This window comes from Eptatretus burgeri, chromosome 6 (assembly GCF_056783735.1).
Source record: "Eptatretus burgeri isolate ZD-2024b chromosome 6, Ebu_testis_v1, whole genome shotgun sequence".
NCBI classification, from domain to species: domain Eukaryota; kingdom Metazoa; phylum Chordata; class Myxini; order Myxiniformes; family Myxinidae; genus Eptatretus; species Eptatretus burgeri.
The window spans coordinates 34,358,256-34,380,755 of record NC_140966.1 but is presented as its reverse complement, the minus strand read 5'-3'; the positions used below and the strand labels follow the sequence as shown (position 1 = coordinate 34,380,755).

The 22,500-nt window shown below is 42.5% G+C and overlaps 1 protein-coding gene across 2 annotated transcripts in view; it reads left to right on the top strand.

The window, feature by feature from the left end:
* LOC147024528 (uncharacterized) overlaps positions 1-22,500 on the top strand; it is a 101,543-nt gene that overhangs the window by 32,733 nt on the left and 46,310 nt on the right. For both annotated transcript variants that reach the window (XM_085884536.1, XM_085884535.1), the window contains one exon: positions 3,013-3,113. Coding sequence is in view for 1 of the 2 variants with exons in the window: in XM_085884535.1 (XP_085740661.1) it covers positions 3,013-3,113 (101 nt within the window). In the remaining variant the exon portion in view is untranslated. The remainder of the gene's footprint in view (positions 1-3,012; positions 3,114-22,500) is intronic.

Genomic DNA, 22,500 nt, shown 5'->3' with positions numbered 1-22,500 from the left:
CTGTTCGATTCCCACAAACAGAATTCAAAAAGCTTGCCTCGTTTCGGAGATAATTTTTTAGGCGATTCCATTAGCGGAGGCATTTTGACGTCATAACTTTTTTTGTAGGAGGAATTTTCAAACTCGGAGATGGTTACTATCTGCACAGGGTATTTCTACATATATATGCCAAGTTTCAGGAAGTTTCGATGAAAACTGGAGGCTGTGAAACAAAAAAGTCCACAAGAACAACAACGTGAGTAAGACTTAGAGATCCTCCACGAGGATCTAAAAATCGTACGCCCCACCATGATTGGAGACACTACAGTATATACTACATATGTATTCAAAAGGCAGAGCTATGAAAGCGATCATATATTGATTCATTAATTCTGAATCCTCATGCCCCACCAAAATATTGCCACACCCACCAGTGGGGCATGCACCCCACCTTGAGAAACACTGGTCTAGTGGGAGAATCAAACGTGTGCGTTGCGATGTCGTTTTAGGTAGGTTATTACATCTAACGACCATCCAACAAACCATCTAACGAACCCTCCATCGATTATCCAACAGTTCATCCAACAACCAACCACGGTACCTTCCAGCGCTTGCAACCCTCGCCTTGCTGGCCACAGCATATGGGGCAAAAACGTCCAGTCCGTCGTTCCTTTGCGCTTCTACAAATGTTCCTTTTCAACGTTCTCTCTCTATCGAGTGCAGCCTGTGGCTGCTGGTTGCATCATTGGTTGGGATGCGGCTATGCCGCTGATGCAGTGTCCCCCTTACCAGTACACTGGTACTCATTTTGCCGACCTTAGAAGGATGACAGGCTGAGTCAACCTCCTGGTGTATTAATTCAGTGGCCAACGGGGCTTGAACTCAGGACCTGAGGCTCCCAAGCTGCCACCCCAACCACTAATCCAACACCAGGCTTCTTTTCAACACTGGATCTTCCCCTTGATGAGTCCACACGCATGGAGGGGGGGGGGCAGGCCTCCTGGTTTGGTTGAGGCCCCGCCCAGAAAGTATGGACCCCATGAAGACCCTGTCCAATCGGGACGGACGGTGACGTCTGTTTCACCGAGCTCCCGCCCCATTCGGGAAGGTCCATAAAAATACGACCCGATCCTCAGAGTGAAAGTTTTTTGCAGGAGTTGAGTTGGTTGGTGTGCATCGTGCGGTTTGAGCCAGAATCTGGGGCGTTCGAGTGGAGTTCTACATCTGGCTGGCATTCGTTGGAGTTTTCCTGGGTCCCGTCCGTGACCCTGATCTCTGCCCTGGGACTCCAACTGCTCCGCTCGGGTTCCTCCACGGGCATGAGCCCCATGCGTGTGACTCTGGGCCAAGTCACACGACCATTAGCAGGTGCCGCACCGCGAAGCACCCCTCCCTTCAACGTGCAGGTACCCAAGCGAACTGCAACCCCCAACTCGTCTCTCCCTCTCTGGCTGTGGGGGTCTTTTAATAAATCATCTGAGTGTGAGTCTGAGTGTGTGGGCTCGTCTTGTAAGTAGAAACTGTATAAGTGTTTTTGAACATTGTAAATTCTTGCTTGTACATTCCGTGATAAGTCTTACTTGGTGGCTTCTTTATTGTAAATAAATTACTGTAGAAATGTTCCCAGTTCGTTTCCATCCTTTCTTTCATTGGTCCAGCATGGTTCGGATCTGAGTTTTAGCCGGGTTTTTATACCCGATAAATCCGTTCATTCTCGCCGGTTAGACCTTGGCAGATCCGCTCGCTGCATCTGAATCAGAAAGGTAGTTGGCAGTTGGTAGTTGGTAGAGTGGTCCGGTTTGGGCAAGGCGTACTGAGGGCATGGTTCCCTGGTAGACGACACCACGTAGTTAATTAGGTAAATTGGTTCTAGACAAAAAGACCCTATGCTACGTGGTGGAGGTATTGACGTCCACGGTCAGTTAAGCGACTCACCACCTCACGGTTTTTATCCGAGAGGGACGGCCTACAATTCCGGAGAGTCTGGTGGGAGACGACGTAACCTCCCCCACCTCGTGGTCATTCTCGCCACCGACCCCCGGCCCTCAACAATATACTCGTGGGGTGTGCTTACACATTGTGTGAGCATACAATCCATGCTTCTCCATTGTCTTGGGTTGCTCACCTGCATTTAATTTTTCATTTATTTATTTTCTTTATTTTTTTCATTTCTTTAAATTGACATTTATGGATGCTTCTCAAAGGTTCTGTGATTATTATGATTGATGTACCAGCTTCGATGTCCATCGACACACAAAATTTCAGCTTTCTACCTCACCCAGCAGGTACCGATCTTTAATATCAGTCGGTGAGTCAGTGGTGAGAAAGAGCTATATATGTATTGTTTTTGGCCCAACGTCTTCATGGTGAAGAATCACTTTAAAAAAAAAAAAAATATTCTCGTATCCCAATACAGATCTGAATCTTCACCAACATCGAGTCAGTTCACTGTTGACACACCTGTCCACCAAGTTTTGTGTGAATCCGTTCATAACTTTTTTGAGATGTCATGCTCTACATAGTGAATGGTGAAGAATCACTTATCACATTTTAATATCCAGATCAGGATCCTGATATTCACTAAAATAGAATCAATGTGTTCCGATCACACACCCAACCTGTCCACCATGTTTCATACGAATATGTCCACACTTTTTGGAATATGATGCTCACAGACAAACAAACAGACAGACAGGGGTGAAAAGGTAACCTGTGTCAACCTTTGGTGTTGGAGGTAATAAAGAATATAGTGCATTTCTTTGTTAGATGGGCATGGTTTTCGATTAGATGGAGTTGGAGGAAATTCAACAGGCTAGATTAAGGAAGTAGGTTGAAATCTTGAGTTTTGGAGATAAAAAATTTGACAGGTATCCATCCAGATAAAGCTGTGCTGGAGTGGAGATTGGACGGGGTGGGATGGCAACCCATGCTCGTCATTGCAGATGAATGTTGATACAACTGTTGTATACATTTTTGTGCAAGTATTGCACTAAAATATGGAAATTATATTCTTTACATCTCTTTGTTTTTCAGAAAGCATCTCCAGTTTGATAAGAACAGAAAAAAGTTGGTCTGCAGATGGAAAAACTGTAACAAATCAACAGGAAAAGGAAGACTATCTTGCTGATGTGGAGGTGAATTGAACTTCTCTTTTAAGTGTTTTCAGGTTCAATATTTTGACATGCATGTATATACTAAACAAGTTTCAAAGTCATCATGAGTTTCTCTTGGTTATTATAACTTACACAAGGTAATATTATATATTATTATCTTGGGAAATTTGTACGGTGCTGAAGAGGACATTAAAAAAGAAGAGTTTGTTAGGGTTGTTTTGTAAGTGTAAAACAAAAACAGTCAACGTTTAGTTTATACATTGTTATGAAATCCCAGTTGTGTATTAACATGGATTCTCAACAATGGAAGGATTCCAACAACAAAAACATTTTCTTTACATCATGAGCAACTACCATATTTTGATTGCAATGTTGATAACCATAAAGGAGTTTGGCAAATGTGCTATCCCAAAGGCCAACTGTTTGGGAAAAATACCATGGGATCTTTACCGTTCCAGATCAGCTGGCAGATAGAACAGTAGACTTTTAATTTTGGTTTTTAAGAAGAGCATAGTGAATGATGCGACGATGTATTTTATCTCCAAAAAGCTGATAAGAGTAAATTCTGCTGTGGTAAGCGAGGTGCAGCTCTCACTTCACTCCCCCATGGCAGTTGACGCACTCGTATCAACTTTCGAGTTGATAGCATTTGGTGTTTAACTTGTTCCCCGAAGCAGACCTACATTAGCCTTTAAAGAGACGAATATTCCTTTGTATGATGCAACACTTACTGCTTGTGGAGTGAGGTTGAATTTTGGAGTGAGATTTTATTAGCTTAGGAACCCAACCTGAGTCAACTGAGCATGATGGTTATCAACTCGCTACCAATAGTGGCACCAAGGAGTCTAAACCTGAAAAGGAAGGTGACAAGATGAAGTAGATGTCACTCGAGTGCAAGACAGGGACAAATGCATGAGCGGTTATAAACAGTGTATTGGGTGTTGTTCGGGTTGGTGGTGACTGTGGTAGAACGTTCCTGCTGTAAATGCTTGGAGGTGGCTTGTTTAAGAGCTTTGGTAGGTAAACTGAGAAAAACCTAAACATATTTGCCCTATTTGCCAGAGGGTGGGGGATCAGTTGAAGAGTCAGTCATGTTTTTTGGGTGGGTCTATGACAGGTACACATACATACATGTTTGTGGGAGTGTTTGTGGCATGGGGGGGGGGCACGTGTGAGTGGCATGAAGGGTGTGGATGATGATGGGAGTGCAGAGTGTGCTGAGGGTGTTAGATGTGCAGTAGGGGCAGGGAACATACTGGGTATGATTGGGGCAGGTGAGGGTGTGATTGAAGGTTAGAGGGAGGGCTGTATGAGTAGAGGTACTGCACGTGAGGGGATTTCAAACAGGGGTGATGACATTGAGGTAGCATTTGGTTCGGGCACTGTTGGGGGTTCTGCAGGTGCAGGAAGTGATCGGAGTGCTTTGAGTGTGCATGGTGATCGTCATGCAGATGATGGGGGTGGTGGTGAAAGTGTGCAGATAGTGAGCATCAGGTGGGGGATGGGAGTTAGAGTGGTCAGGGACATTGTTTTGTTGTGTTTTTTTTTGGGGGGGGGAGGATGAGTATTGAAATTATTCACAAAGATATGAAAAAAATAACGTTTTGTGTTGTTTCAGAGGGGTGGGGGATATGCCTGGTGTTGGCTTAATGGTTAGGGTGGTGGGCTCAGGATCCTGTGGTCCTGAGTTCAAATCCTGGTTGGTTGTTGAATTAATACCAGGTAGGGTTGACTCTGTCTGTCATCCTTCTGAGGTTGGCCAAATGACTACCAGCTTGCTGGATGGACTAAAACTAAATGCTGGATGGACTGGATCCTTACCAGTACTAAAAGCCCAGGAGACTGCTTTGGTAGCATTGATGCTCTGTACAGAGCATGGTCCCAATGGATGGTGGGGGATATTGATGAAATGTTAGATGACGTTTTTTTCTGGTTGTGATCCGGAAGCATTGGTTGTGGTGCACGTGGGGGCAACAATGTTTGGTCGGTATGTTTGAAACCATTGAAGAGGAGGTATGAGTTTTTGGGGAAACATTTGAAGGATTTGGGGTGTGAAGTGATTTTTTTTTTCTGTGAATCTACCAAGGATGAGAGTCAGTGTAGAATTCGATAGTCTTATGATGGATGTAAACCAGTGGTTAGAGGGGTGGTATGGGGGAGAGGGGTTTGGGTTTGTGAAATATGTGGGGATCCCTGCAACGTCATAGTGAGTGTAGCAGAGGGGTGGCAGAGTCCTCAATGGAAGAGTGGGAGAGGGGGGGGCATGATTTGAGGCAGTTGCTGAGAAAAATATTGGGCTTTTTTAGAATAGAGGCTCAGATGTGGTTAGATGATTGGGGCAGCAGGGGATGGTTGATGGAAGAGAAAACATTGAAGGTGTTTCATGCAAATGCCAGGAGCCTGAATGGAAAAATAGAAGAGCTGGAAGCTAGCGTGAATGGCGAGGGGTACAACATAGTTTCTGAAAGTGAGACGTGGTTTAGTGAGCAATCCCACTGGAGGGTGGAGTTAAAGGATATGGGGTTTATAGGTGTGATAGGAAAGAGTGAATGCGAGGAGGTATGGCAATCATGGTGAAAGACAGAATTGTATTGAGAGAAAGCCATGACATTCAGGAGGGAATTAATGTTGAGGATTCTGTGTGGATAAAGGATAGAGATTGCAAGAATAGGAGGATAATTGTAGGATGCTTTGGGTTCTTGGTGTGACGGAAGAGCAGGAAAGATAGATTATGGGAAGAATTCCAAAAGAAATGTGATCATGGTGGAGTACTTATTCATTCATCGGCAGCAGAGAGCTGCAGGTATCATCATTGGCTGAGGGTGTGGCTGGGCCGCTGATGCAACGTGCTCAGTTTCTTCAAGCAATGATTTAGAATTTGGCCATGGTGCTGTCAATGGCTCGCCTACTCTTTGCGGAGGAAACAATGTGATCTTTAACATTCACCAACTAATGCCAGGAGACGTGGCCCCCATTTAACGTCCATCCGAGGGACAGCACACACTTTGATGAATCACCCTGTTTGTGATACACCCGATAACAGCTTATACCTGAGTCAGTATTCAAACCCAGGCTAAACAGCTTGGAGGAGAGTGTGTGGATCTCTAAGCCATCCTATCAGGATTATGTGGGATTTTAATCTGCTGGGGATATAATGGGATGAGCAGGGGAAAGGCAGAGCAGATGAGGATTTTCTATCTCGAGCCCAAGAATGATTTCTGACCCAGTTTGTAGACAAACCATTTGTGTTTATATTGTACACATTGTCGAGGCTCGTACGAGAGCTAACACACAACGTACAACAAGGGGGAGCAAGAGACAAAAGGGTGGGAGAGGGAAGGACAAAACAGTGGAGAACAGAGGAGACATTAGAAGATCTGTGGAAGGGAGAGGGATGGGGCAGGGAACACAGGGTATACAAGATGGACACTACAGGGACTTTCAGGAAGGAAAGCAGGGAATTTGAAGGAGGTGGGTTTGGGGTGGATTAACGGGGGTAGAAAAGATCGAGGACTTGGATGGGGGATGATAAGAGGTGGTGGGGAACGGCTGTTTTGAAGGCCTGGAGGGAAGAATGGGATTGAACAGAGTGAGGGAGTTTATTCCAAAGGTGGGAAAAAAGAGGAATGAAAGAGTGAAGGTGAGCAGTGATTCGTGATTTTGGTAGTTTTACCAGAAGGGGGTTGTTGGTGGACCTTGAGTGCCCTGCGGAAATTGGGGGGGGGGGGTGGACATATCGCAAACAGAGCCGGGGGGGGGGGAGACTGGAGAGGAGACAGTAGAAGACAGAAAGAGAAGGAATTATTCACCCTTTAAGAAATTATTTGGAAAGAGGATGATTTGTTTTTCAAGGGATGGATTGAATAAAAATAAGTTGATCATAGGGAATTTAAAATCATAAAACAAGATCTTTGCATCATCCATGGATGGTTAAATGGGACGTTCAAAAAGGTCTTCGGACGAGGTAATCTCAAATAATCCAGGACACACCACAAACGTTAAAAGAAGCATTTGTATCCAGTAAGTTATGTTTAAACTTCTATTTCTAATATTATTTCCTCTGCCCTCTGACACCGAAGGTCGAGACAACTGATGTTTTCACCACGTCTGTCTATTTGTCTGTGAGCAGGATATCTCAAAAAGTTATGGACGGATTCAATGGGATTTGGCAGACAGGTTGGGTGTGTGATAAGGACAAATTTATTTGTATTTGGTGAAGATCCGGATACTCGGATTTTCTAAGTGATTCTTCACCATTGAGGATAGGGCCAAAAACGATAATATAGCAAGATATTTCAAATTAGTTGTGGACGAGTTATGACAAAACTTTGTGGATCAGTTGGGTCAGTGACAAGAACAAGCGGATTAGACTTTGGTTAATGTCCGAATCCAGGTCCGGCCGATCAATGGGATACGAGACGTGAACTGTTCGGCCTGGCAGAGGTATGCGCTCTACCAAATGTCATTCTACATCGTGGCCACAATGTCTTGTCACCCATTGTGAAAATGTGACATTTCCTTTTATCATGTTATCTGACAACAGTGAAGGGTTCTACAAGTGATACTACATACATTTACAGTACTCTTACTTCATTACACATTTTTAAGCACATGGCACAAGCCTTAAGTGTCCAGTTGATGCACTTGTACTCCATCATTGTCATTACAGAGAATGATTTTGTGCCATTTTCTGTGGGACATTTTCCAGACCATTTGTGGGGTGAGACAATTAAATGCAAGTGTCACTGCTTGTTTGAGGTCATCATTGCTTTTCTAGGACTGCTATGCAACAATCTCTTTTGTGAAACCCTAAAAGGAATAATCACATGTCGACAGGTCTGGGCTTTAAGGTGGCCAGTCAAGTGGAGCAGGCAGCACTGGTGACCCACAACCAATCCAACGTTCCCCGAAAATCTCACTATGGTATTCCCTAACACTGATCGCGTAATGTGCTGGTACCCCATCCTGCTGTAACCATGCATTGTCCTTAATAATACCAAGGTCTTCCATTTGCAGCACAAAGCAATTTTGCAACATGTCCAGATAAGTGTGCTGATTAACTGGATTATCAAAGAAATTCGGTCCAAATTGTCGTTTACTCTCCATCCCAGCACATATCATGAAATGTGGAGGATGAGGTCCCACTTCTTCATAAAAATGTGGGTTCTCCTTGGACCAGAATATGATGTTCCATGCTCAACAGCTTTGGTATATGGCACATTCATCACTGAAGATCACTTTTCCGCATTTTGAGATTGTGACAAATGTCCGAAGCATCCTTGCACATGCATCCCCTCTGTGGTTTAAATCATTGTCTTTTTGCAAGCCTTTTCTGTGATAACTCTTGAACGAACATTGGGTGATATCGGTGCAATTTTAGGTCGACCTTCATGTGCTTTGGCATTGTTAAACGTGGTATTACAAGCTCTGCGGATCGTTTGCATGTCGACTTTTTGATGACCTGGCAACAGATTTTTTGACCAATACAGACTTCTGACCTCTGGTTTATGGCCTATATTTTATGTTCTTGACATATATTTGATGTTGCCTGTTGCAAAGAAATTATGCTCCCATTCGAGAAGTGTCTTTTTATAGGGAGCTTCTTGGAGGAAAGTGCCACGTTTGTGCTATCAAGTAGAAATGATGTCTGCACAACTTTAATAATGGCCTTTGATGTCACCAAGTCTCATGAGGCATCATGCTGCCATAATGAAGCACTTCTGCCAGGTTGGAGTTGAATTGCAGGTTGTTCGAATGCATTTTCAGTTTCTTTAGCATGTCACATTAATAGTACAACATTGTTTAATTTTTGTAACCTTGGATGTGAGGTTTATCATTAAATGATATCAAATGAAAGACCAAATACTGCATTGGAGTCATCATGAGGAACCTGAAGAGGCAAAGATGGAGTCATCATGAGGAACAAGAATAGGTGAAGATAGAGTCCTCATTGGGAACTTTGGGAACTTGAATAGGCAAAGAGGGAGTCATCATTAGGAACTCTAATATGCAAAGATGGAGTCATCCTGAGGAACCTGAATAGGCAAAGATGGAGTCATAATGAGGAATCCAAATCGGCAAAGATGGAGTCATCATGAAGAACCCGATTCGGCAAAGATGGAATCATCATGAGGAACCAGAATAGGCAACGATGGGATCATCATGAGGAACCAGAAGAGGCAAAGATGGAGTCATCATTGGGAACTCAATATGCAAAGATGGAGTCATCATGAGGAACACAAATAAGCAAAGATGGAGTCATCATGAGGAACCTGAATAGGCAAAGATGGAGTCATCATGAGGAACCTGAATAGGCAAAGATGGAGTCATCATGAGAAATCTGAATAGGTAAAGATGGAGTCATCATAAGGAACCTGAATAGGCAAAGATTGAGTCATCATGAGGAACCTAAATAGGCAAAGATGGAGTCATCATGAGGAATCTGAAGAGGCAAAGATGGAGTCATCATGAGGAACACAAATAAGCAAAGATGTAGTCATCATGAGAAACCTGTATAGGCAAAGATGGAGTCATCATTAGGAACTCAATATGCAAAGATGGAGTCATCATGAGGAACCTGAATAGGCAAAGATGGAGTCATCATGAGGAACACAAATATGCAAAGATGTAGTCATCATGAGAAACCTGAATAGCCAAAGATGGAGTCATCATGAGAAACCTGTATAGGCAAAGATGGAGTCATCATGAGGAATCTGAAGAGGCAAAGATGGAGTCATCATGAGGAACACAAATAAGCAAAGATGGAGTCATCATGAGGAACCTGTATAGGCAAAGATGGAGCATCATTAGGAACTCAATATGCAAAGATGGAGTCATCATGAGGAAGCTGAATAGGCAAAGATGGAGTCATCATGAGGAACACAAATATGCAAAGATGTAGTCATCATGAGAAACCTGAATAGCCAAAGATGGAGTCATCATGAGAAACCTGTATAGGCAAAGATGGAGTCATCATGAGGAACACAAATAAGCAAAGATGGAGTCATCATGAGGAACCTGAAGAGGCAAAGATGGAGTCATCATGAGGAACCAGAAGAGGAAAAGATGGAGTTATCGTGAAAGAAAATTGATAATGAATGACAAGACATCACTGGAAATCATATTAATGGGTTATATCCTTTGGCTGTAAATGCTCCTTATTATGAACATTCAAAATGTGGAGGAATGAATTGGAAGCAAGAAGGGAGAAGAAGTAATAAATTATGATCCTTCGTGTGCACCTCACATCATCTCTTGTGTTAAATACAAAGTTGCAAAATGTAACCAAGAAAAGGTCATTTTGAGTTGGTGTAGGTTAGTTATTGATATGGTTGTGATCAGTCATTATCAACACATTGACGTGCTTACTATCAACCACAAGTTTTCTTGTGCTGACCTCGTAGGGACTGTTGGCCTCCAGAGGTGGGCTTTACAGATGATTCAACAGACATATTTTTGTGACACAGCTGTGCTCATCTTGAAGTACTAAGCTTTGATGAAGAGAAAAATGGAACATACATGATCTCCACTCTGGGATGGTGATTTTGAAACCAACCTGACACCACTTGGTGCTCTGCAGTCCAAACCTCGATCATTATTTTCATCTCTCTTCACAGAGTCTATGCTCAAGGTTGGTTGTTTTCAAACCACACAAAGGTTCTTGGTTTATCTTCTGTCCCCTCTCCTCAAGCTTTGCCTGAAATTCATTCATCTGAGATTTTGTACAAGTCATATACCCATTTGACTGATGCCGAGTTGGTCCTATCATAACTACTCTCTTCTTGAACATGATAATGTGAGATATACATACCACTCAAAGTCCAGTGATGAACTCTCACATGATTGCTTTCATAACTTTTTTTTTACAACTCAGGAAAAATCTCATTTTTTAGGGGCAAAGCTTATCTACTTAAAGCAGAAAAACCAGCCTCAATCCGTTTATACTGCCTCAGTTGCTGTTCAACCTCTAGAATCTAGATGGAGATGGAATGCAGACTATTCATGTTCAGGACATAGTCATATATGAGACATATATCTTACATACCTATATAGGCAACAAAACACAAACAATTTTATAATAACTGCAATTAATATGGAGCTCATATTAGTTCTGGGAATGTTTTATAAACGTATTTGAGCAGCACAAGTGACCTGCATTATATTAATAGTTCGAGACATGCTACTTTAGTGTCTATGAGTGTAACACATACATGTACATGACCCAGTAAACTAGGCACAGTAGTGTATTCCAATCTTTAAACACCTGTCAGTGCAGTATTTTGACTGCAGTGCAGACCCGTAATATACATAGCCACAGTAATTTTTTTCTAATGTTTGTTTGTGTTTCTATTATAGACCGGCAGGCATATGATGGAGCACCATCCAACAAACATATTATATAGAATCTTGACTTATTACTTCCACAACCAAAGGTCGAAGGAGGTTGTGTTTTTACCACTATCTCTTTGATACTTGTGAAAATCGAAGATTTTTCAAGTATATTGGTGTGATTGCATGCATGACTCTGTCTGTCTGTCTGTTTGTGTCTGTATATTTATCACCTACAGGTCAAATATTTAACAAATCTTCATGAAACTTCACCACATGGTAGAGTTTGTCATTGGCAAGAAGTCTACCGTTTTTAGGTCAAAAGGTCAATATAGGTCAACACATTTGTCAAATTTCTAAAATCCTCAATTTTTATCGGATTGACTAGAAATCTGAGTCGGATTTGCATATCAGGTTAATGAATTCAACTACCAATTATTTTTGCGGTAAACATAGGCCTAAAGGTCAACATAGGCCGAATTTTTATAATTGTCAATTTTCATCCAATTGACGAGATTTGAAGGGGAGTTTCACATTTGTTCTTTGAATTCAACCACCAATTATTTTTGAGGTCAAATTTGTTTTATGGATTTCATAAGTATCCTGCTATGCACCACATCTTTATTGTTTGTTGTCTGTCTGTGAACAGAATATCTCAAAAAGTTATGGACAGATTTGGACGAAAAAGTGGACAAATTGGGTGTGTGCCGATGACAAATTGGTTCGATTTTGGTCAAGATCTGGATATTAAAAATTTTTAAGATATTAGAATTTTGTAATTAATTACGATGAGTTGGGTAGGTGACGAGAACAAGCCAATTCAATTTTTTTTCAGGTCCGGATGCAAATCCGGCTTATCAGTGGGATACAAAACATGAACTGTTCATCCTGGCAGAGGTATGCGCTCTATTGAGTGTCGTTCTCATTTTTACTGTGAATCAATTAAAATTGTAAGATATTAAGCTTGATGATTTTGTTGACACATGGTTAAGAATATGGAATCCTTTCTAAAATCCAAGCATATGAAGCAAGCACTCAAACTGAATTCTCTGTTTGGGAAATGGAATGAGTTTTCCAATCATTTGGTTTTCTAATCATTGGCCAACCACAATTCTTGAATTTGGAAGAGTAATTTGTGCACACCCGATGGAATATTCACGGTAATAGCTTCTTTCATTGTAAATTCTTCCTTTTATGTTTACATCTTAACACATCACTTTAGCATCCTCAGTTTGACGAATAACAAGGAGGACCCTTATTGCTTGGCTTTCATGCGAGACAATAGGCATCACTGATGAGTGTAGTAAAACATGATATCAATTCATCCCACTTCAGTGATCTGCATCATCTCATCTCACCCACCTCCAACAGGCATCGCCGATTTATTGAACAGGTTATTCCCTTTCAAGACCCCAAAAGGTGGGGTGATTGGAAATGATGAATTTGGGTAACTCACCAAGCATTGCAGGGTTGGTAATTTCTTCCCGAGGTAACCGATATTATTTGTGATACACCTGAATAGGCAATCGATCCACTTGCAAGTGTCCTGATTTTTTTGACATGGACACATTGTACATTATCTTTACACAAGAACTTGATGAAAATAAGACAGTTTTCGAGTGCTGTTTATTTTTAATTATATACACACTATTTATTTGTTTAGAATGTGAGTATGTTAATAAAGTATGTACAATTATAATGTGAGTATGTGTATAAAATATGAACAATTATAATGTGAGTATATGTATAAAGTTTGTGCAATTATAATGTGAGTATATGTATAAAGTATGTTCAATTATAATGTGAGTACATGTATATAAAGTATGTACAATTAGAATGTGAGTACGTGTTTAAAGTATGTACAATTAGAATGTGAGTACGTGTTTAAAGTATGTACAATTAGAATGTGAGTACGTGTTTAAAGTATGTACAATTAGAATACAATTATGTGTATCATGTATGTACAATTAGAATGTGAGTACATGAATATAAAATATGTACAATTAGAATGTGAGTACGTGTTTAAAGTATGTACAATTAGAATATGAGTACGTGTATCATATATGTACAATTAGAATGTGAGTATGTATATAAAGTATGTACAATTAGAATTTGAGTATGCATTTAAAGTATTTTGAATTAGAATGTGAGTGTGTATAAAGTATGTACAGTTAGAATGTGAGTATGTTTATGAAGTATGTACAATTAGAATGTGAGTGTGTATAAAGTATGTACAGTTAGAATGTGAGTATGTTTATGAAGTATGTACAATTAGAATGTGAGTGTGTAAAAAGTATGTACAATTAGAATGTGAGTACATCTCTAAAGTATGTATTGTTACGTCTGAGGGGGGGTATGCATTCAAAGGGTAATTAGGATGTTTAATTAGGTATGCCATGCTGTTCAAGTTTACCAGGATCTTGATGTAATAAGTAGCAATTCAATGGTGATAAGTTGTCTAGTAAATGTCCATTTCTTCAAGGGGGAAATGATAATTGTCACGTAATTAGATAGGGAGACGGGATAGGGTAAGTGTGTCTGCGTAAACCCTGTTCGTATTCCCTGGAGGCTTGCCGTGACGTCACAGGACAGTGCTGCGGATGGCTCCGCCCGTGATCACGATTGGCGGAAGGCGACGGCGGAGGGCCAATAAAACGGCTCGATTGGAAGTGACGAGGACTTGAGGATAAAAAGGTTCTGTTCGGGGAAAAGGGGTGGGAGGAAGAAGATCGGTAAAGAAAAACCGTTTTGGTGGAGGCTGTTGTGCTGGGAGCGTGCTGTTTTGTTGCGCTGATTCGATCCTGGATTCATCGTGTCTCGTGGCCTTGCTGTGCCTCGTGCCTCACCTCGGTTGGCTCTGGGGTTCTGCTGGCTCGGAGTACGGGGTCGAACGGCGGGCGGACCTGCCTCCCTCTCCTGCTCGCAACTTGGCGCCAGAACTGGCTCCCTGGCGGCTGTGAGCGGACTTGCGCCGACACCAGGAGGTTGACAGCACCACGGTGTCTCCTGCCCCTGACGAGCGCAATGCCAGCTCATCCGACGCCAGTCCAGGGACTGTTGAGTCTACACCACGGGCCAGCCTGACCACCAGGACCAGCTACGTTGTGTGTGTGTGTGTGTGTGTGTGTGTGTGTGTGTGTGTGTGTGTGTGTGTGTGTGTGTGTGTGTGTGTGTGTGTGTGTGTGTGTCTACCTGGCGCCTTAGAGGGTTTGAGATTTGTATATCCATTGGAATTGTTTGTGGTTTCCCCACGCCCGAACCCACACCACCATCCCGTCGAATTGCCCCGGATCCCTCCTCTTGCCGAGTCTTATTATTTCTGGTTAGAGAAATAAACGTTATTAACTCAGTGAAAAGCGATTCGTGCCACCTTCCTCGTCCCGTTTGCGGTAGAGCGATTAAAACCGCCATCTTTGGGTTATAAACAAATAAACCGCCTCCATCGTTTCGGCTCATTCTACGTTGGCGGGACTGTTCAAGTCCCGTGCGTCACATTGGTGTCAGGGTGTTGGATGTTCGAACCCCTCTAAATTATATTTGGTATCGGGAGAATATACCAGGATTAAAATCTCGCCACGAATTGGAATATAAAATTACTACAGAAAAGCTCGGGAAAATTTTGGCGGGATTTTTCAAATTAAATTTAATTGGCGGAAAACGGGACTTCTGCACTATGGCGGATGTGCAGATGTTTGAGGAGGAAGGCCACGTGTCTGGCAGCGAGTCGGGGGAAGAAGGGAGAGACGGGAGTAGGATTGGAACCTCCACCATTCCGAGCGTGGACCGTGCTTCATCGCCCGTAATGGAGCCGGCAGCACCGGAAACCGGCGCGATGTCGATCTGGACAATGTTGGAACGTTTAATGAGTGCAATTACAGCACAGGGGGCAAAAATGACGGAACAGGGGGCAGAAATGGCAAATCAATTCGTGACACAGAGGGCAGAAATGACGGCACAAATGGCAAAAATGACGGCACAGGGGGCAGAAATGGCAAATCAATTCGTGACACAGAGGGCAGAAATGACAGATCAATTGGGGGTAATGGGGGAACAGTTGGGTGCACAGATTGATTTAATGAGGGATGAATTGGGGGAAAAGATGGAGAAAATGAAAACTGAGATGCAGGAGTGTGTGGATGTTCAATTGAGGGAAATACAAAGTAAATTCGAGGATAGATTGGAGGGGGAAAATATACGGAAAAAATTGGTAGATAAAATTGATGCAACGAACATTCGGGTCGATAAAGTGGATGAAGGCCTGGAACGTCATCGTGCCTGTGTGGATGCTCGTATGCAGCTGCAAGTAGAAGAATGCGGAGAGCTGAGGAAGCAAGGGATGAATTTGGCGGAGGAGGTAAAAGGATTGGAGGCTCGTTTGGACAAACAAGATAAAATTATGAGCCAAGATGAAGTCTTGGATAAAGGCCTGGTAGAGCCGTCTTTTGTAAGTAGAGTGTGCGGGTTGGTTGAGGAGCAGCTACAAACTCGCAACGGAGCCTTGGAGGAGGTTGTGCAGGCCCAGAAGATCCTGCGGGAAGAGGTGAATCGGTCCATTCAACGTTTGGAACAGGAGGCAAAATTGACCCATGAGACCCTCACCACAAAACATCTTTAGCCACAGTGGGCTCCGAAATTGGATACGCAGCCACAAGGGTGTTTGATCCCTAGGCTGGATTCGGACAAAGGAGAAACTGGGAAGCGGGCCACCGTAAAAGTGATCCCCCTGGTAAATTTTGACGGGTCAGGGAGCGTTGAAGCTTTTCTGACGCAATTTGAGTGGATTTCCCAACTAAACGGGTGGAATGAGCGGGAACGTACAGGGAATTTGGTGGCAACGTTGCGGGGACCAGCCGCAGATGTGTTAAACGTGATCGCGGAGGGGATGTTGACCAGCTCCCACATTTGCGAGGCGTTGAGCCGTCGGTTTGGGTTTGCAGCTAACTGTGATCTGGTGCGGGCCCAGCTCCAGCACCGCAGATTAAAGCCAGGCGAGACAGTGCAGGAGCTGGCACAGGACATTTACCAATCAGTCAGGATCGTGTATCGGGACCTTACAGTGGAGGCGTGGGACAGACTGGCGCTCGAGAAATTTTTAGCTGCTCTTCCTGACCCTGAGGTCCGAGTGCTAGTGGAGGTACAGGATCCACCCACCGTGCACCGAGCGGCCGAGTGCGCGGCCAGGCTGGCCTCGTGGAGTCGGCCGGGTCGGGTGCCCGAGAGGCCATCGGTGACGATCCGACAGGCGGAGATTCGGGATCAGGGAGGGGGCTGGGAGAAATTGGCATTACCCAAATGTTTCAGGAAATTTGCCAGAAACTGTCAAGTTTGATAAGGGGTAATTCGGTAGTTGGTGCGCCAAAGTGGCGGGGTCCAGCCCAGCCAATAGAGCAATTTGATTATGGCCGAGGGGGTCCAGAACCGGATGAGGCATTACACCGATACCCACGGGGGCCTTTTATGGGGAGTTGTTTCCGGTGCGGGCGAAGAGGACATGTGCAACGATATTGCCGGTACCCGGCGATGGAGGGACCCTCCAATAGACTTTCAAGCCCGGAGAGGATGAATCCTCCTGCTGAACCGCCAGGTCTATCCGAGGTGCCCTTACATAGGTCGAGTCCGGAAATCACTGTCGGGGGTCGGGGAGACTTGATCGGGCTGAGCATATAAGGCCATGCTCAGCTGTTGAGATTGTGGCGAAGTGCCCTCCCTTGGTGAAAATAGTGAATTGCGGGAAAATTGACATGGGTTTGTAAGTTCTGCTGGGTTTTCGAGTGACAATGGGGACAGTGGGTAATTGGTAACAAAGCGGGCACGAGTGGCTGTCCAATGGCTGGTGCGTGGATCGGATGAGAAGTGCTGTGTGAGTTGTTTCACATTAAGGAGTGAAATGTATGGTGCACACATTGATTGTTTATTGGACATGGTGTGGTAACAGCGAAGGTCATGGTCGGTGAAGTGTTAGAAATGCAGTTGTCACATGTAAAGCCGATGGGGTGGGGGAGTCATGTGGGTTTTGTGGGTGGGGATGATGTGCTTGTCCACAGGGATTGCTGAAGCTCACGGTGAGCGGGAATTGCGACCCCCTTCAAGGAGATTCACCCCTAGTGGCTAACGGTGACAGGGTCTGGAGGCAACTGGGAGAGAGTCTGGTTGGGCGACCAAGGCGGGTAGGACCTTGGCGACCCAGGAAGGCCAGAGGAGCCAGTGAGACACCTTCCAGTGTGTTGTACGGGGGTGAGAGCTGATGGCTACCAGGGGGGTGGGAATCAAAGGGAGCGGGGGCGGAGAAACGTCCGGGTTGGACTGAAGCTTACCTGTGGGCATGGTTGCACCTGAGATGCCCCCATTATCTTGTGGTAACCCACCCCACGGCCATGACGGGATTCAGCCTGCATCATTAAAATGGGGACCATGACCTAGAAATGTGATGATGACCGTGGTGTGAGTGTTGTGAAGATGTGTGAGTCCCACTCGATCCCGCACAACTTGACATGTGCAGCAAGGGAATGATGTCCGCATAATTTTGGGGTGAGCAAATTTGAAAATTGGCTCCCCAGGTAACGCTGGGTCTATTAGCATCCACTGTGGGACGCGGTCAAGTGTCAATATCCCATGAATAGTGTCGTTAAGGCTTAGAGTAGGAATGTAAAGTATAAGTGTTGTGTTTTTGTGGAACCTTTTGTTTCCCCTCCCCAGATCACTGGAAGAGTGTTGGACAAGAGCGATGATCCAGAGGATGGAGTGCAACTTCGCTCGGTGCTCTCATGTGATAAAATAAAAATAAAAAAATGAATGATTGTTTAGGCGAGGATAAGGCCATAAGGGGGTAGTACATTAAGCAGGATAGGTAAGTTAGCTGCGGCTCGCTGCCCAATGCCCTTCCTACTTTATTTTGTTAAGTTAATAAGGTGTGAGTCAGTAAGTGTTAAGGCTGGTACGGTAGCGCCTGTGATATACCTTGCAGGAGCTGCGGTACCAGAGGAGGGGGCAGTGTTACGTCTGAGGGGGGGTATGCATTCAAAGGGTAATTAGGATGTTTAATTAGGTATGCCATGCTGTTCGAGGTTACCAGGATCTCGATGTAATAAGTAGCAATTCAGTGGTGATAAGTTGTCTAGTAAATGTCCATTTCTTCAAGGGGGAAATGATAATTGTCACGTAATTAGATAGGGAGACGGGATAGGGTAAGTGTGTCTGCGTAAACCCTGTTCGTATTCCCTGGAGGCTTGCCGTGACGTCACAGGACAGTGCTGCGGATGGCTCCGCCCGTGATCACGATTGGCGGAAGGCGACGGCGGAGGGCCGATAAAACGGCTCAATTGGAAGTGACGAGGACTCGAGGATAAAAAGGTTCTGTTCGGGGAAAAGGGGTGGGAGGAAGAAGATCGGGAAAGAAAAACCGTTTTGGTGGAGGTTGTTGTGCTGGGAGCGTGCTGTTTTGTTGCGCTGATTCGATCCTGGATTCATCGTGTCTCATGGCCTTGCTGTGCCTCGTGCCTCACCTCCGTTGGCTCTGGGGTTCTGCTGGCACAGAGTACGGGGTCGAACGGCGGGCGGACCTGCCTCCCTCTCCTGCTCGCAACTTCGCGCCAGAACTGGCTCCCTGGCGGCTGTGAGCGGACTTGCGCCGACACCAGGAGGTCGACAGCACCACGGTGTCTCCTGCCCCTGACGAGCGCAACGCCAGCTCGTCCGATGCCAATCCAGGGACTGTTGCGTATACACCACGGGCCAGCCTGACCACCAGGACCAGCTACGTTGTGTGTGTGTGTGTGTGTGTGTGTGTGTGTGTGTGTGTGTGTGTGTGTGTGTGTGTGTGTGTGTGTGTGTGTGTGTGTGTGTGTGTGTGTGTGTACCTGGCGCCTTAGAGGGTTTGAGATTTGTATATCCATTGGAATTGTTTGTGCTTTCCCCACGCCCGAACCCACACCACCATCCCGTCAAATCGCCCCGGATCCCTCCTCTTGCCGAGTCTTGTTATTTCTGGTTATAGAAATAAACGTTATTAACTCAGTGAAAAGCGACTCATGCCACCTTCCTCGTCCCGTTTGCGGTAGAGCGATTAAAATCGCCATCTTTGGGTTATAAAAAAAATAAACCGCCTCCATCGTTTCGGCTCATTCTACGTTGGCGGGACTGTTCAAGTCCCGTGGACGTCACAGTATAATTAGAATGTGAGTGTGTATAAAGTATGTACAATTAGAATGTAAGTTGTTTATGAAGTATGTCCAATTAGAATGCGAGTGTGTAAAAAGTATGTACAATTAGAATGTGAGTACATCTCTAAAGTATGTATAACTAGAATGCAAGTACATCTAAAAGTATCTACAATTACAATATGAGTACATCGATAAAGTATGTGCAATTAAAATGTGAGTACATGTATAAATTATTTACAATTATAATGTGAGTATTATATAAAGTATGTAAAATTGGAATGTGAGCACGTGTATAAAGTATGAACAATTAGAACGTGAGTACGTGTATAAAGTATGTTTAGTTCGAATGTGAGTATGTATATAAAGTATGTACGATTAGAATGTGAGTATTGCGTAAAGTATGTTTAGTTTGAATGTAAGTACATGTATAAAGCATGTACAATTAGAATATGAGTATGTGTATCATGTATGTACAATTAGAATGTGAGTATGTATATAAAGTATGCACAATTAGAATGTGAGTACGTGTATAAAGTATGTACAATTAGAATACGAGTACGTGCATCATATATGTACAATTAGAATGTGAGTATGTATATAAAGTATGTACAATTAGAATTTGAGTATGCATTTAAAGTATTTTTAATTAGAATGTGAGTATGTAGATTAAGTATGTACAATTAGAATGTGAGTGTGTATAAAGTATGTACAGTTAGAATGTGAGTATGTTTTTGAAATATGTACAATTAGAATGTGAGTGTTTATGAAGTATGCACAATTAGAATGTGAGTGTTTATGGACTATGTACAATTAGAATGTGAGTGTGTATAATGCATGTACAATTAGAATGTGAGTACGTGTATAAAGTATGTATAATTAGAATGTGAGTGTGTATAAAGTATGTACAATTAGAATGTGAGTGTGTATAAAGTATGTACAATTAGAATGTGAGTGTGTATAAAGTATGTACAATTAGAATGTGAGTATGTTTATGAAGTATGCACAATTAGAATGTGAGTGTGTATAAAGTATGTACAATTAGAATGTGAGTGTGTATAATGCATGTACAATTAGAATGTGAGTGTGTATAAAGTATGTACAATTAGAATGTGAGTATGTTTATGAAGTATGTACAATTAGAATGTGAGTGTGTATAAAGTATGTACAGTTAGAATGTGAGTATGTTTATGAAGCATGTACAATTAGAATGTGAGTGTGTCAAAAGTATGCACAATTAGAATGTGAGTACATCTCTAAAGTATGTATAATTAGAATGTGAGTGTGTATAAAGTATGTACAATTAGAATGTAAGTTGTTTATGAAGTATGTACAATTAGAATGCGAGTGTGTAAAAAGTATGTACAATTAGAATGTGAGTACATATCTAAAGTATGTATAATTTGAATGCAAGTACATCTAAAAGTATCTACAATTACAATATGAGTGCATCGATAAAGTATGTGCAATTAAAATGTGAGTACATGTATAAATTATGTACAATTATAATGTGAATATTATTAAAGTTTGTACAATTGGAATGTGAGCACATGTATAAAGTATGAACAATTAAAACGTGAGTACGTGTATAAAGTATGTTTAGTTAGAATGTGAGTATTGCGTAAAGTATGTTTAGTTCGAATGTGAGTACATGTATAAAGCATGTACAATCGGAATATGAGTACGTGCATCATGTATGTACAATTAGAATGTGAGTATGTATATAAAGTATGCACAATTAGAACGTGAGTACATGTATAAAGTATGTTTAGTTCGAATGTGAGCACATGTTTAAAGTATGTACAATTAGAATATGAGTACGTGCATCATATATGTACAATTAGAATGTGAGTATGTATATAAAGTATGTACAATTAGAATGTGAGTATGTATATAAAGTATGTACAATTAGAATTTGAGTATGCATTTAAAGTATTTTTAATTAGAATGTGAGTATGTAGATTAAGTATGTACAATTTGAATGTGAGTGTGTATAAAGTATGTACAGTTAGAATGTGAGTATGTTTATGAAGTATGTACAATTTGAATGTGAGTGTGTATAAAGTATGTACAGTTAGAATGTGAGTATGTTTATGAAGTATGTACAATTAGAATGTGAGTGTGTAAAAAGTATGCACAATTAGAATGTGAGTATGTTTATGAAGTATGTACAATTAGAATGTGAGTACGTGTATCATGTATGTACAATTAGAACGTGAGTATGTATATAAAGTATGTACAATTAGAATGTGAGTACGTGTATCATGTATGTACAATTAGAACGTGAGTATGTATATAAAGTATGTGCAATTAGAATGTGAGCGTGTGTATAAAGTATGTACAGATAGAATGTGAGTATGTTTATAAAGTATGTACAATTACAATGTGAGTTTGCGTTTAACGTATCTTCAATTACAGTGTGAGTACGTGTATAAAGTATGTACAATTAGAATGTGAGTATGTGTATAAAGTATGTACAATCAGAATGTGAGTACATGTATAATGTTTGTACAATCATAATCTGAGTATGTGTATAAAGTATGTACAATTATAATGTGAGTATGTGTAAAAGTATGTGCAGTTAGAATGTGAGTACATCTCTGAAGTATGTTTAATTAGAATACAAGTCCATCTTAAAAGTATCTAAAATTAGAATATGAGTTCAAGAATAAAGTATGTGCAATTTGAATGTGCGTACATCTATAAAGTATGTCCAATTAGAATATGAGTATGTGTATAAAGTACGTACAGTTAGAATGTGAGTATATGTTTAAAGTATTTTTTATTAGAATGTGAGTACGTGTCACCGGGCGTAGTGGCGTGCGCCTGTAATCCGGCTACTTGGAGGCTTGGGTTGGAGGATCGCTTGAGGACGGGAGCTCTGTGCTGGGCCGCGTTATGAGAGGGTGTAGGGCAGCCCAGAA